The sequence below is a fragment of the Coptis chinensis genome, chromosome 3, assembly GCF_015680905.1.
Source record: "Coptis chinensis isolate HL-2020 chromosome 3, ASM1568090v1, whole genome shotgun sequence".
Lineage (NCBI taxonomy): Eukaryota > Viridiplantae > Streptophyta > Magnoliopsida > Ranunculales > Ranunculaceae > Coptis > Coptis chinensis.
In genome coordinates, this window is record NC_141458.1 from 119,720,086 (window position 1) to 119,736,020 (window position 15,935).

Genomic DNA, 15,935 nt, shown 5'->3' on the forward strand with positions numbered 1-15,935 from the left:
AGGTGTTTCGAAATTTAGCAACTATGGAGATTACAAATTGCCTACTCTACAGTGGAGAGGGGTTGCTAAATACCCGGCTATCATATAGTGTAGAGATGAAACTGGATGGGACTATAATGGGAAAGGGACACTGTTCAAAATATCGTTGGTCATGGGCCTTAGTTTGTCGAAATACAATTGGGCCTGAGGCCGTAGGGTTGGTAATATTTTGTACTAGGCCTATATTGTATATTGAAAAGTAGGAAAGACCCATGTTATGTTAACAAGAATAGCATCAAACCTGCTACACTCACGCCTCCTCTCTCCTCCTTCATTCTCCACTTTACCCAAACACCATCGAACCATGGTTAGTAAAACTAACTCATCCTTTTTACACATTATTTATTTATGAATTAATTGACACATCGATTTTGATATTATTGTAGGAACCAATGACGGCCGAGGAGCTCGAGAGAAAGAAGAAGAAGGAAGAAAAGGCTAAAGAAAAGGAAGCAAAGAGACTCAAGGCACTACAGAAACAAGAAGCAGCCAAACTTCAGGTTCGAAATAACAGAATATATATATATTTTTTATTTTTTTTTTTTTTAAAAATGTATATTGTTACCAAGGCGGCGCAGAAAGCATCCAATGTTTCGAAAAAGAGTGAAAAGAAAGTTATGAAAAGGGGTGGGGAGGATGAAAACCCTCAAGACTATGTTGACCCTGCTACTGCTGGTGGAGAGAAGAAACAGCTATCTTCTCAGATGGCAAAACAGTATAATCCTAGCCTTGTGGAGAAATCGTAAGTGTTGTGTTTTTTTTTTTGTTTTGTTTCCCTTGCCGAATCGCATTATTATTAAATCGTTCCTTTGATGATTTAGATGGTACCAGTGGTGGGAGAATTCAGGCTTCTTCGTGGCAGATGCTAAAAGCTCCAAACCCCCATTTGTGGTTGTGAGTACCTCACTACTTTTGTTGGAAATGTGAAATACGAATATAATTGCTTATCAGGCAACAGGCATATGAATCAATGTTGATTTGGCTTTACTGAGTTATAAAGGCACCATACTACATATTGATTTGTTATAGTTTGCTTCATAATCAAACTACTGGCGTCTTACTTACACAGATTAAAATATAACTACTATGATGGAACTTGGAAGTGATCAAGCTTCAATTTTTTATTTTTTGGTCCTTCGCTGTTACTGAGTTGGTCAAGAGATGGCTACCAATGGGATATTCCTGCTGCACCTTTCTTTACTTTATGTGAAAACTTATAAAAAATAGAATTACAGAACTATGAAATATGCCTTTAGTGTTCTTCCGTTCTGCGTCTAGTGAGGAAGTTGTTCTCTTTCTTACTATTTGCTAAATGCATGGGTCTTGTGATGTTCAGGTTCTACCACCGCCAAATGTGACCGGGGCTCTTCACATAGGCCATGCCCTTACTGCTGCAATTCAGGTGACCTTATAAGCTATTCCTTTTCTGATCTTATTATTTCCTGCGCAATATAAAAATTGATTTTTTTTATGTTTACTGCAGGATACAATAGTCCGTTGGCGGAGAATGTCAGGTTATAATACTTTGTGGGTGCCTGGAATGGACCATGCTGGGATTGCCACCCAGGCATGTTTACTTTTAATGTCTCCATCAATTTTTATTTACTCATTTTTTCATTTTGTTGACATTTGGAGTATCTTCTCCTCGGATAAAGTAATTAAAAGGATTAAGTATTTTTAAGGATGCTGTCAGCAAAGATTTATTATATTATTACTGTGAAGAGAATTTAGTTTATACTTTACTCTGTACTCTCAGCATGCTGAATTAGTCTTGGATTCTAGTTCTCTAAATGTGCTCTTAAACAAAGTAGGCTAAGTTCTCACTTAGTAGGACTTGCGCTCAAAAGTTTTTGCGGAGGTCTTTGTTCAATTCGAATGATTGTTGGTTCTGTATTTATTAGAATCTAAGTCATATTCATTTTGATGAGATATGTTATCAGAGTGAATGGAGATTAGTTGGATGTGGTTCTTGCTCTTCATTGTTGTTGTTGTTGCTGTTGTTTTTTGGTCTTATTGCAAGTAGCCTCTCTTAACCCCTTTTGATTGTAGTGGTAAAAAGAGTTGTCTTTTAGTTTAGAAGCAGAGCTGACTATGAAGTATTGTTGCAATTGCAGGTTGTTGTGGAGAAGAAAATTATGCGCGAGAGGAAATTAACTAGGCATGATATCGGTCGGGAGAGATTTGTGTCTGAAGTGAGTTTGAAGAGTCATGATTTAGTCTCAGCTTTAGAAAGAATGCACAATCTCTTCATTCACATAATTTTTTAACATTTCCATTCTAACCTCTTTGTTCAAGGTTTGGAAGTGGAAAGACGAGTATGGAGGCACAATTTTAGATCAGGAACGTCGGCTGGGTGCTTCTCTTGATTGGTCCCGAGAGGTTAGGATTTAGATATTCTTCCATCTCTGTATAACCGTGAACTTAGCTATTTAAGAGTTTCATATTTGGGATTAAAATATAAAATCTATCTAAGAGGACTTTTAAGTCTTTATTTTGGTTGTTGTCAGTGCTTTACTATGGACGAGAGAAGGTCAAAGGCTGTGACAGAGGCTTTTGTTCGTCTACACAGAGAAGGTCTTATCTATAGGTAAGTTTCTTGGAATTTTGGACGCCTTTTACTTGTATCATAGTAGTATCATACAAATAGCTGAATTGGTATATCCAAAGGCAACCCAAATATAATTGTGTAATGTACCATTTGAAGATTTAGTATGTAAACTTGATTTTTTAAAATAGGAATTGAGCCTAATATATGTTTTTCTCAGTTTCATCTAGTCTTGTATTTATTTGATACCTGTTTAGTACACAAATCCATGGTTTGACCCTGTGCTTTACATCGTACTATTTCTAATCGCTTTTATCTCATTGTTTCCTTTCAGGGATTACCGGCTTGTTAATTGGGATTGTGTCTTGCGAACAGCTGTATCTGACATCGAGGTATGCCATAATCAGTTTATGCTGTTTTTACCTGAGAAACTGCATTCTGATCTCTGCTGGCGTTTTAGGTAGACCACAAAGACATAAAGCCAAGAACTATGCTAGAAGTTCCTGGGTATGAATTCCCAGTGGAATTCGGTGTGTTGACATCGTTTGCGTATCCTTTAGAGGGAGACTTAGGTGAGATAGTTGTTGCCACAACCCGAATAGAAACAATGCTTGGGGATACAGCAATTGCTATACATCCTGAAGATCGAAAGTATACTCATCTTCATGGGAAGTTCGCAATTCATCCATTCAATGGAAGAAAACTGCAGATAATTTGTGATGATATTCTTGTTGATAAAGAATTTGGGACGGGTGCTGTTAAGGTAAATGATTTATTTATTTTTCCAACTCTAGGGCTATTTTATCATTACAACTTCAGAGATGTGCTACTTGAATCCAAATTTGTTGTTTATTAATGTTATATATTCCAAACTTTTCTTTCAGATTACCCCAGCTCATGATCCAAATGATTTTGAGGTTGGAAAGCGTCATAATCTTGAATTTATTAACATTTTCACTGATGATGGGAAAATAAATAGCAATGGTGGCTCTGAGTTTGAGGGGATGCCACGGTTTAAAGCTCGTGCAGCTGTGATTGAAGCATTACGAAAGAAGGTAATCTTATGCCAATGAAGCATCACTTGTCAACTTCCTAGTGTTCAAAAAGAGGAAAAAATTAAATTTAAAAATAAAGAAAGAAATACTACTATCTTTAGTTTTGCATAATTGTCCATAAACTTATTTACTACCGACTTTCATTCTCCTACTATGATTAACAGAATACGTTAGATTGATTTAAGTAGAATACCTGGTTACGTTTAATTGTCCCAATTTTTCTTAGTTGCCTTTCCTTTCTGTCTGGTGCTAAGCAATTTCTATTTTAGCTATTTGAAAGACTTCATTTTATTTTAACATAGTTGTCCGTGTATTCAGGGACTATATAGAGGTGCTGAAGATAATGAGATGAGCCTTGGAGTTTGTTCAAGGAGTAATGATGTTATCGAACCTTTGATAAAGCCACAGTGGTATGTGAACTGTACTGTCATGGCCAAGGATGCGCTGGATGTTGTTTTCGATGATGATAAGAGGAAGATTGAGATCATCCCCAAGAAGTATTCTGCTGAGTGGAAGAGGTTCTTTGTGAATCCATATTACTAACTAATATTTTTTGTATCTACATCATATTTTGGACATGGGAAACTATTTTGTTGAATCTTGTTAGATGATTCGAAAAATTTCTTGGCATACATGTTACATGTATGACGGAACTTATTAAAATTGGACTCATGGCTGACACATTCAACTGATTTTAAGTTTGTAACTCTGTGATTGCAATAGTTTGAAGGTCAAAAGGATAGGAAGGACTGAACAGTAGTAATAAAACAAGAAAAAAGGTCTCATGTCAGAATGCTAATCTTGGAGAGGAGTTTCAGCTGAGAGTATAGTCTGTCGTTTAGATTGCACTCCATTGGATCTGTTATGAGACTGCTTGAGATATATTTACTTTGTTACTTATCCGATTAAACAATTAACCTTAGTAACAAACAAGGACCAGCCATTGGAATTAACGTTCAGGTCTGTCTACTTCCCAGAGCAGGCATAGTTTGGACTTTGGACTTGAGCTGGTAGTCTGAGATATTTGATAAAAAAGTGCAATTATGAGGTCATAGTTGCATTGAAGCTGGTCATTGAAGTTTATGGAAGTACAGAGACCTGGAATTCATTTATATTGCTTTGCTCTTTTATCATTATGCATCTCGAATTGAATGTCTCAATTTCTTATAGCTGCATGTCAGAAGCTTGTTGTAACATATTCCATCTTCATCTTCATCTTCATCATCATCAGATCATGATCATATATATGAGTTTACAGTGTTTCTTTATAACATATTCTGTGAAGAGTTTCAAAATTTACTTATGGGTTTGATATGTTGCAGATGGATGGAGAATATTCGGGATTGGTGTATCTCACGACAGCTCTGGTGGGGCCACCGCATTCCAGCATGGTATGTTACGCTTGAGGACGACCAACTAAAAGAGTTTGGTGTGTACAATGACCACTGGGTGGCTGGAAGAAATGAGGAAGAAGCTCAATTGCAGGCAAACAAAATTTTTGCTGGAAAGAAATTCCATTTGGCCCAAGATCCCGATGTGCTAGACACCTGGTTTTCGTCTGGACTGTTTCCGTTGTCTGTACTGGGTTGGCCAGAGGATACCGAAGATTTTAGGGAATTTTATCCAACGTCGGTTCTCGAAACTGGACATGACATTATTTTCTTCTGGGTTGCTCGGATGGTGATGCTAGGAATGAAACTTGGAGGTGATGTACCTTTTAGAAAGGTGCGTTTCTGATACTCGCTTGTCTCTCTTAGACAGGTTCTGAGCCCAATAATTTGCACATATGGATACATGCATGATAAATGGTTCATAGTCTGATATTGCGTATCTCAGAATTACTGATTTGCTTCCATGGACAATGAGGAGATGCATCTCGACTATCTTATTTTGAGTTTCTTATCAATTAAAGAAATTGCATTTAATTACTTTTTAGAAATTTAAAGCATATTAAAAAATTACATTGGTTGAGTTTGCTAGTTCCTAGATCAATTACGTATGGTTGTTAAATAAAGAAGAAGTCTCATGAATAAGGTGGGGTACAAATTCAGTGCTACATATCCATTGTGCTTATTGTTGCCATAATAACAAGAAAAGCATGAGCGGTGAATAATTAAGAAAGGGAACCTTTAGATAAATCCAAAAAAAAAGAAAAGAAAGGGAACCTTTAGATAAATCCAAAAGCTTGAACGTCACTTTTGGCCTTTTGGGAATGTTAGACATATTCTTGGGAGCTGATTTTTTGTATGGGGTGTATTTTGAACGCCTATGTCTTCCCTGTATTAAAATAATTACTCATTATTTTCTTAAATTTTTTCTCGATGCACAAGACGTCCCTTTGCTACCCGGCAAGACTGTATTACTAACTTACTATGCACAAAAGGCTGCTTGGTGCATCTGTATTCTATAATTGTTGATTTTGTAGCCAAGGATTCATTAAATTCATCTGCAGGTTTATTTGCACCCAATGATCCGTGATGCTCATGGTAAAAAAATGTCAAAGTCCAAGGGGAATGTTGTCGATCCTTTAGAAGTAATAAATGGTATATCTTTGGAAGGTCTCCAGAAAAGGTTGGAAGAGGGTAACCTGGACCCTAATGAGTTGGACCTTGCCAAAAAACAACAAGTAGTTGATTTCCCTAATGGTATAGCTGAATGTGGTGCAGACGCTTTGCGTTTTGCCCTTGTCTCATACACAGCTCAGGTTCTTCTCGCAACCCTTCTATTTTGATTTGATGTTGTAATTTCCAATCATTGAGGTAATTGTTTCCTTTTCTTCCAGGCTGAAAATATTAATTTAGATATCCAACGAGTGGTTGGTTATCGTCAGTGGTGTAACAAATTGTGGAATGCTGTACGGTTTGCCATGACCAAACTGGGAGATGATTACACCCCTTCTACGGATCTTGTGCTGGAAACTATGCCTTTCAGCTGCAGATGGATCCTATCAGTCTTGAACAAAGCCATATCCAAAACAGTGTCCTCACTTGATTCATACGAGTTCGCAGAGGCATCTACTGCAGTATATTACTGGTGGCAATTCCAACTGTGTGATGTTTTTATTGAAGTGATCAAACCATACTTTGCTGGTGCTGATCCAAAGTTTGATTCAGCAAGGAGTGCTGCACGTGACACTCTGTGGATTTGTCTGGATAACGGGTTGCGTCTGCTTCATCCCTTTATGCCTTTTGTTACAGAAGAACTTTGGCAACGACTTCCTAAGACATCTGGGAGTTGCTTAAAGGAATCAATTATGATATCTGAGTATCCATCAGTTACAAAGGTGAGATCACGTGATATGTTATTGAATATGTATATATAAGTACTATAGCTTTATTGTATATTGTCTATATGTATATACAAAGGTAACATAATTTTGGTCAAACCCCTTCTTGATACAAATACTTATTAAAAGATAAATGATATTTTATTACAAGATGAATGTGTTTCCTCCTGCCGATGCTTTGGCATGACAACTGGATACCATTATTCTTTTTTCTGCATCAGGTATAGCTTATTGGTATAACATAAAGGACTTTGTATATTTTTTTGGAACATGATCTCGCCTTGTTTATGGTTATTTATTCTACTCTTGTTTTCTTTTTCTTTTCTTTTTTGTTTTGATTTTGCTTTTAGTATATTGATACCTTGGTTCATCCTGTTTCCTCTGTTTCTTTCCTCAGAAATGGACAAATGAAACGACTGAATCTCAAATGGATCTTGTTGAAGGTATTGTAAGGTCTCTTAGATCACTCCGTTCACAGCTATCTCCAAACGAGAGACATCAAAGGTAAATTTTGAACTTTGAGCATGCAGCTTTCTGATTGTGGAAATATGCTTTAATGTGTTTTTCTTCAGACGACCGGCATTTGTGGTTTGCCGGACTGATAAATCAGAGATCATAAAGACCTATGAATTGGAGATTTCGACTCTTGCCTCATTATCGTCATTGGAGGTGGGTTATGATCCTTATTCCTTTCCAACTTTTTTGGGAGATGGCGTTTAGATTTACATTGAATGATTCTTGGATTCTTAATCCTTCACTATGCATATCATCGATGCCGACACTGAGCTTCTTGTGAAATTTTCTGATATACAACTTAAACAGTTGCCAAACTAACTTCTACTGTGAGTCAATATTTAACTGCCCAAAGTAAAATGATAACAAAGTATATTTGTTAACAACAAAAAAACTGCTCAATAGGAGCAAGTATTTTGCTTCCTTAGAAAGCCCCTTTTTCTTGCTTTCTACTTTGAGCAAATGGTAAGAAGCAAAATTGTGGAGTCCAAATTTTTTGGTTATCACCTTTTCACTATCCCACGTCATATTCATATCCCACTATTTTCTCTTTTTCTTTTCTTACAAAATCTCCACTATTTTCTTTTCCCATATCTACATTTTTTAGGAAGGAAAAATAACTAACCCCACTCTCCACTAACTATTGACTACTTTCAATATTTATTTTTACCATCCAAACTTACTATTGACTACCCAAATGACTTCATTTACTTTTACTTGCAGTTGCTTATGTTTATATTTTTTTTGCCAAACGCACACTTTCTATTGACCATTTGACTTGTACTTTAAGAAGTCGTGTGACTTTCAGTTGCCAAACACCCTCTAGATGAACTATTTTCAAGTCTTAGTTTAAATTATACTTAAGTGGTGCATAGAATAATGCATTTTATTTGCTTCTTCAGCTTATCTTTTCGTATTGCTGATAAAAAATATGATCTTGTTTTCTAGTGTTAAATTCTAACACCAGGAAAATTAACTGTTACAGGTTTTGGGTGAGTATGATACGAGGCTAGCTGAATGTGGTTTGGAAGTTGTGAATGAAGAGATTACAGTTTATTTAGAGCTACGAGGAGCTCTAAATACAGAGGCTGAACTTGAAAAACTAAGAAAAAGGAGGGAAGAACTACAAAAGTGAGTCTCTCTTCTTTGGTTGTTCAGACTCTTTGGAATTAGATTCTTTAGATCCTAATATATCTTTCAACACTCACTCAGTTAATTTTGCTACTCTGCTGATGACTACTGCTCTTATTTTTCTTCCTGGTAGTAATGAGGAACTGCTTACTACTTATGACACTTAATATATCAGCTTGAAACCATGATGATAACCTTATCATCCTCATTTGGGGCGTCTAGTGTAAGTCCTTGGGATGATTAAGACTATCCTATTCAGCTCCTGAGTTTTAACGATTGCAATCAATTTACATTTGTAGCTTAGAGTGCAAATTTAGGGCGTGCTTGATAAAAATTCCCACTTAATCAGGGCAAATACTAGTGGCAAATATTAAATTTGCCAGGCAAATCTGGAAATGGGAAAATAAGGGACCTTTTCTCTGGCAAATTTTATCCAAGGGAGAGATGGATAGGTTTTTCCCAATCTAATAAGCGAGAAAATAAGGTACGTGAGGGAAAATTTGGCAAATGTCAAAAAAAATTACCAGGTCCCAAATTGCATCCAAGCAGCGGCAAATACCCTTTTCAGTGGGAAAATAACATTTGCCAGCGGGAAAACAATGTTATCAAGCAGGCCCTTAATGAAAATAAGCCAAGTTCGGATACGTGTGTCCATATCCGACACGGATACAAAATATCAAAAGTCGAGGTATATCTCATACCGTATGTGTGTCCGTGTGTACGACATGGACAAGTGGATACGTATCCAACAGAGTTTAAAAAATATGGCGGGTCTATTTACCATTGAAAATAAGTACTTATGGTTTGCCCCCAACCCAATTTACTTGTTTAAAGGAATCATGTTAATCTTCCCCACCACCATTTATTATTTACTCTTCCCCACTTGTAAGGACAAGTGATCTGCGGACTTCCATTGTCGCGTTTGATTATTCGAGTTAGGTGATATTTTATGATTCCAGTTAGTCCTACATGCATTTGTCCTTTCTTAGGAAAAATCTAGCCTTGTATCTACTCGAATCATCATTGAGCTCAAGTGGATATAACAAATCCCTGAACACGCCCCCTCTCTATGTTAGAGGCTTGGAGCATACCAGTCATGTATTCACAACTTGGGAAAAATATTTTTTGATAATGCCTCGGTCTTTTGACAATAAGATTGACAGTGTGATGGTTTACCTGTTTTAACTTTTAACATGTCCAAAGGGAGAAGTAATGCACCTCATTATCCTTTATGTGCCCATAGCAGAACAAATTGTGAACAGTAAATCGAGATCCCTAAGTGTAAGAACAATTGACTCATCCCTTGGCATCTAGCATATAATGATGTCCACATGGTACATCTGTCTCTCTTTTGATTAACAATCTTCTTATCATGAAATTTCAATTTCTTGTCGATTTTTTTTTTTGAGAGAGTGAGAGTGAGAATGAGTGCATCATTTTTGAGATTCTCCTCATTTTAATCTGTACATTTCCCTCATGTAAGAAGGTCTACCAGCTCGAAATGGGCATCCATGAGGCAAGTTGGCCTTTATGGTGACTGCTTCACTATAAGCTTTCTTAGCAGAGTTTGCTAACTAGGATTTTGTGGCTGTGATAAGATTGCATCTTTATTTGTCGTCTAAGTAATTCTGCATGCTTTCTGCTTGAAAAGAAATACACTTGTTATGTAGAAATTTCGAATTTGCAACACTGAACATAATTTAATTTTGGTTTGCAGACAACATGAGAACTTAAAGCAGATGATGAGTGTTGCTGGTTACAAGCAAAAGGTTGCGGAGCACCGTCAAAACGAGGATGTTGCGAAGTTGGAAAAGCTCATGCGAGAACTTAATGTTATTGAAGAAAGAGCCAGCAACTTGGAGAGAGTGATTGCTGGAGGAAAATGAAGGAAACAAACGACTTACATGCATATGATTTTCACAAGCTTGAACACCTAATTGCGCAGATACTGCCATTTGAAAACAAATAATTGTTTGTCGATCTTAGTTGCGAATGCCCTAGTGTTTCTTTTTGTTTCAAGTATTCAATAGTAACTGAATTTCACATTAGAATCCTTGTAAGGTTTAGGAAAAACATGGTTTGATATAAGACTTGTAAAGTTCAGATTTGTTATCCCGTTTCTAAATGTTTTATTGCTGGATTTGTGAAAGAACCAGCTCCTTTCTAGTTTTTTATTTTTTTTCCCTCCCAAGTATAGTATGCATTCTTGGAAGTAAAGAACCCAATAGAAACTCTGTATGCAGTAAGAATGTGATATATTGATTATATATATTCTGCAAAACTACTACGGTAATGTTGTTAAAATCCTACTCAATGGAATAAATTAGAACACAGCAAGTATCAAGAGCCGTAGGAAGTGAGGAAACGATTTTGTTTTTGTTTCAGTTTTGAATGCCATGTGGGGTTAGTTAGTATTACCCCCCACTACTAAATGAGCCAATTAGGATTTCCTATTAAGATAAAAAAAAAAAGGGAGCAACTCTCAAGGACAAAAATGCCGAAAAAGTAACTCTCAAGGACATTTTTATTTTTGTAACTCTCAAGGACCGGGTAGATGAAAGGTCAAGTATACCCTTGACGCGAAATAAAAAACAGATCGGGTAGATGAAATGTTAAGTATACTTCTGATGCGAAATAATTAACGGCCCGGCCTAGGCGAAACGACCTGGTGTATTTAGTATGAACATTGAATATTCACAGTCATTGAGTATGAATATTGATTGGGTATGAACATTCAATGTTCACAGTCCTTGGGTATAAATATTGATTGGGTATGAACATTCAATGTTCATAGTCTTTTGGGTATGAACATTCAATGTTCACAGTTCTTGGGTATGAACATTCGATGTTCACAGTCCTTGGATATGAATATTGATTGGGTATGAACATTCAATGTTCATAGTCCTTGGGTATAACTGCTAGAATTTGTTATGAACATTCAATGTTTATAGTTCTTTGGGTATGAACATTCGATGTTCATAGTCCTTGGTCTTTTGGGTATAAACATTGATTGGGTATGAACATTCACCTATTTTGATATGAACAATCATTGTTCATACACCAGCAGAAAGTATGAATACTCATTGTTCATAGTAAAATGATAGAAAGGGTAAAATTGAAAAATATTTATTTTAAATCCGGGTCATTTGCCTTTGAGAGTTATTTTCACAAAAGGGTATAAGTGGCATTTAAAAAAAAATGGTCAGGAACTTATTTTGTCCTTGAGGGTTACTAAATTTGAAATCGTGGGTCCGTAAGTTATTAATTGCTAGAATTTGTCCTTGTGAGTTACTCACCAAAAACTGTGTTATCTAGACTTTATTTTCTCAAAAATTGGGTACTAGGCCCAATTTCTTGTAAAAAAAAACACCGTCAATCCAAATTGATTTTTTTTTTTTTTTTTTTTCTAATTTCCCCATCTAGTAGCGGAATCCTAACCTTTCTTGAAATTCCGTTTGTGTATTGGACTATTGGTGTCTCTATATAGTATATAGAATGTTCGTACCCTTCTGTAATCGTTACAATTTGTGTATCCCACACTTTGCGTTCTCGTGAAGGAATTAAAGTGCCAGCAGACACGATGTGAAAGTAACTTTTAGCCATCAATTTATAGAGATTTTGTAGTAAATGATTATATTTTCGGTATACAGGGAGGGGTTGCCTTGAAATTCATGATATTAATAGATAGCCAAATACATCTATAGTCTTTTTCTCCACTTGGCTTACTTTATTGTTGAGAATTGAGATTATCACTTGATCACAATTTATCAAACAAACAATCAAATACCCAGAGAGGCACATTGCTAAGCTAATTATTCGTCAGTTCAGATATAGACATATAGTTGAGCGAGGGATCAAATGATTATGTGACTTCATTATCCCTTTTCCACACCCTGAAAGATTGAAATTGTCTGCTTTTTTAAGGGCAGATATGACATAAATATTCTACAAAAAGAAAACAAAATTTTTGCTCTATCACAGAATGTAGAACTGTAAAATGTAAATGGACAAGTTATTTGACCGACGACAATTTCATTTTACAACAAAACAAAATAGACGATATTTCTAAGAAGATTACACTTAAAATCAAGGCCCAAAATATCGAATTCGGTGAATATTTTGATATATTTAAAAACCGATATATATCAAAAATATTATAAATATTGGATATATCTATTTTTTTTGTTTACCAGTTAAAATTTTATTTTGTATATCGATATATTGGAAAAATTGTCGATATATCGAACAAAATCAATAATATTTGGTCAAAATCAACAATATCAGTCAAAATCAACAATTTATATCTGATATATCGATCGATCGATATATATTTGTCTAGAGTGCCACTCTAAATCTGCCACTCTTATCTCACACTTCTTCTCAGCCGTCCGATCTGTTCCTGAGATCATCAGATCTAATTCTGATAAAAACTCGAAATTTCAAAATTTCAAAAACCAAAAAACGAAAAAATACGAAATTGAATATCTTCTTCTTCTCCACTCCATAAATTTCCAAATCTAGATCTGGTGAAGCATTAAGAACTTTGATAGTTGAGTACACATCACCAACTAAGTACTTAGTCTTTGATAGTTTTTCCTCATAAACTTCAAGAACTTTGTTAAGTTTCTCAACCATGGGATTCAATGATTTTTTCATTTGGAGTTCCGTTATAGAAGACTGGAATCACCTATCAATTTGGAGTGAAAAGCATAGTGAGATCATCAGAATCTCTCTCCAAATTCTTCACTCGCTCCCCGAAAACTATACGAACCATCCTCAAATCTTCAATATCTCTATCTCACCATTTCCACACCACTTTTCTAACCCATCAAAAAGATCCAGTTTCAATACCCAAACATGTCTCATTCCATAATAAAAGATATGTGTTCAGGTCAATGAATACCCAAGTTTTAGTTGAGACTACTGAGGAGACTTCAAATTTAGAAATTTCGAAAGACAGTGAAAAGCTATGCAAAATATTAACAGCCCATATGGGTGACTCATCAAGTCTTGAACACTCCCTTGATAGTTTTGGCATTCAAATGTTTCATTACCATTGGTTGTGGAAGTGTTAAATAAATTAAGTAATGCAGGAGCTCTAGCACTTACATTCTTAGATGGGTGGAAAAGAAGGAAGGGTATAAACATACTAATGAGAGTTACAATGCTTTGATTGAAGCATTGGATAAGATTAAACAGTTTAACTCGATATGGGATATAGTCGAGGAAATGAAGCGTAAAGGGTTGGTAACGAAAGAGACATTTGGTTTGATAATGAGAAGATATGCTCAGTGTAGAAAGACGAAAGAAGCAATTGAGACTTTTAAGAAGATGGAAAAGTTTGGGATGAAGAATGAGTTATCGGATTATAATCGTTTGATCGATACACTGAGTAAGACGCGACATGTTCAAGAGGCGCAACAAGTGTTTGATGAAATGAAGAAGAAGAAAAGGTTTATGCCTGATGTGAAGACGTATAGTATACTTTTGGAAGGGTGGGGTGAAGAAAGGAATTTGGAAATGGTGTAAGATTTGTGTAAAATGATGAAAGATGAAGGGTTGGAATCTGATCTTGTTACTTACGGGATTGTTATTAATGCTTATTGTAAGTCTAAGAAGTATGATGAAGCACTTGAGATATTTCGCTGGGCGATACTAGCTAAGAATTTGAAGCCTAGTCCACATATTTATTGTTCTTTGATTCATGGGTTGGGTACGAAAAAGAGATTGAATGAAGCAATTGATTTTTTTGAGCAGTCGAAGATAAGTGGTTTTGTACCTGAACTACCTACTTATAATGCACTTGTGGGAGCTTACTGTTGATCCGAGCGGTTTAAGGATGCATGTAAGGTACTTGAAGAGATGAAGAAATATGGAGTTCGAATTCTAGGACCTATGAGATTATTATACATCATCTGATAAAGAACAGAAGAACAAAAGATGTATACCGGGTTTTTCAAGAGATGGAGAGCAAGTTGGGGTGTGAACCTAGTGCAAACACCTATGAAATCATTGTAAGGATGTTTTGTAGCGAGGAGCGTGTTGATATGGCTCTTCAGGTTTGGAATCAGATGAAGGCTAAAGGCATCCTTCCTAGTATGCATATGTTTTCATCTTTGATCAATGGTCTTTCGTGGGACAACAAGTTAGATGAAGCTTGTGCATACTTTCAAGAGATGCTTGATTCGGGGGTTAGGCCACCAAGTCCATTGTTTGGAAATCTGAAACAAGCTCTTCTTGAAGCAGGGAAAAAAGAGTTGGCGTTAAGTTTTGGCCTGAAGCTGGACAAAATAAGGAAAACTCGACTGGTCATTGAATGATGCTTTCTCATCATTATAATGATAAACTATTTGTACCATATATTGTTGAAAATGTATCTGAAATCTGAACTGTCAGAGAAAATTTATTCAGTTTAAAATAGAAAGTGTACGTTTTCACATGCAAATTGGTTTAAGAACATTTACAGAGTTTTCATGACGTAAATCAATTTGCCTCCAAGAATTTATTTTGTATCAAAGTTGGTATGATAGTAACTATTGTTCTAGCTACATAACGAACTTATTATCGAAGAAATATAGATTCAAAACTCAGCATCACATCTCCTATTGTTGTACATAATATTCTTTGAGAGATGGCGAGTTCAATCAGTTCTTCAAGAGACCCAAGTTCTTGGTAGCATTTCACATAATCAACAAGAGTTTCTTACAAGGGCCTGTATCTCCATCCCAAGTGTTCCAATTTCTTTGAACTCATCTTTTCATCTGCTCACACCTCGATAAAACTCTTCGGGTAATCGTAATTAGGATATATACTTGTCGTCGATCTCAACCATATCCCCCCCATAATGTAGGCCGGACAAAGGTATCTTCCTTGAGCTTTAGGCTTCTCATATATGTTAGAAATAAGATCAAGAACATCCCCGACATCGACTTTCCGTACTTTGTTTTCCATTGAATCAAGCCCCTCGTTCAACATATTGATAAGTAGAAAACTAGTAGCATTTGCAGTGGATTGTAGCACGCCAAGCACTATGTGAAACTGAAACCCAGTACGATCTTCTAAAACTTGATGATCTAAAAGAATCAGCAGCTGTGAATGCTAATTCCAGTCTTCTAAAACTTGATTTCACCAATTGTTTACCAAAGAATGGTGATTCCAGTCTTCTATAACGGAACTCCAGATGAAAAAATCATTGAATCCCATGGTTGAGAAACTTAACAAAGTTCTTGAAGTTTATGAGGAAAAACTATCAAAGACTAAGTACTTAGTTGGTGATGTGTACTCAACTATCAAAGTTCTTAATGTTTCACCAGATCTAGATTCGGAAATTTATGGAGTGGAGAAGAAGAAGATATTCAATTTCGTA

General features: G+C 35.9%; 1 protein-coding gene and 1 pseudogene across 2 annotated transcripts; both read left to right on the top strand.

The window, feature by feature from the left end:
* Positions 1-225: 225 nt before the first annotated feature.
* TWN2 (valyl-tRNA synthetase / valine-tRNA ligase (VALRS)) lies at positions 226-10,850 on the top strand. Of its 2 annotated transcripts, none has more exons than XM_086596926.1 (20): positions 226-346; positions 426-539; positions 609-781; positions 861-933; positions 1,376-1,441; positions 1,523-1,606; positions 2,154-2,231; positions 2,335-2,418; positions 2,547-2,626; positions 2,919-2,976; positions 3,045-3,347; positions 3,469-3,639; positions 3,958-4,157; positions 4,962-5,364; positions 6,092-6,343; positions 6,422-6,922; positions 7,323-7,429; positions 7,498-7,594; positions 8,424-8,569; positions 10,287-10,850. In XM_086596926.1, exons 1-20 carry the CDS (start codon positions 257-259, stop codon positions 10,453-10,455), a joined length of 3,249 nt encoding a protein of 1,082 aa, XP_086453052.1. In that variant the 5' UTR covers positions 226-256; the 3' UTR covers positions 10,456-10,850. The 2 variants fall into 2 exon arrangements, with proteins under 2 accessions (XP_086453052.1, XP_086453053.1); XM_086596927.1 differs by having other exon boundaries at positions 618-781.
* A 2,159-nt stretch (positions 10,851-13,009) lies between these two features.
* On the top strand, positions 13,010-15,182 carry LOC147513720 (pentatricopeptide repeat-containing protein At1g77360, mitochondrial-like; annotated as a pseudogene).
* Positions 15,183-15,935: the final 753 nt, after the last annotated feature.

Excerpts from the sequence above, each read along its gene's own strand:
- TWN2 (XM_086596926.1), top strand. The coding sequence starts at position 257 with ATGTTAACAAGAATAGCATCAAACCTGCTACACTCACGCCTCCTCTCT. Across the intron at positions 1,607-2,153 it reads ATGCTGGGATTGCCACCCAG|GTTGTTGTGGAGAAGAAAAT; the intron begins GCATGTTTACTT and ends TTGCAATTGCAG. Across the intron at positions 5,365-6,091 it reads GTGATGTACCTTTTAGAAAG|GTTTATTTGCACCCAATGAT; the intron begins GTGCGTTTCTGA and ends ATTCATCTGCAG.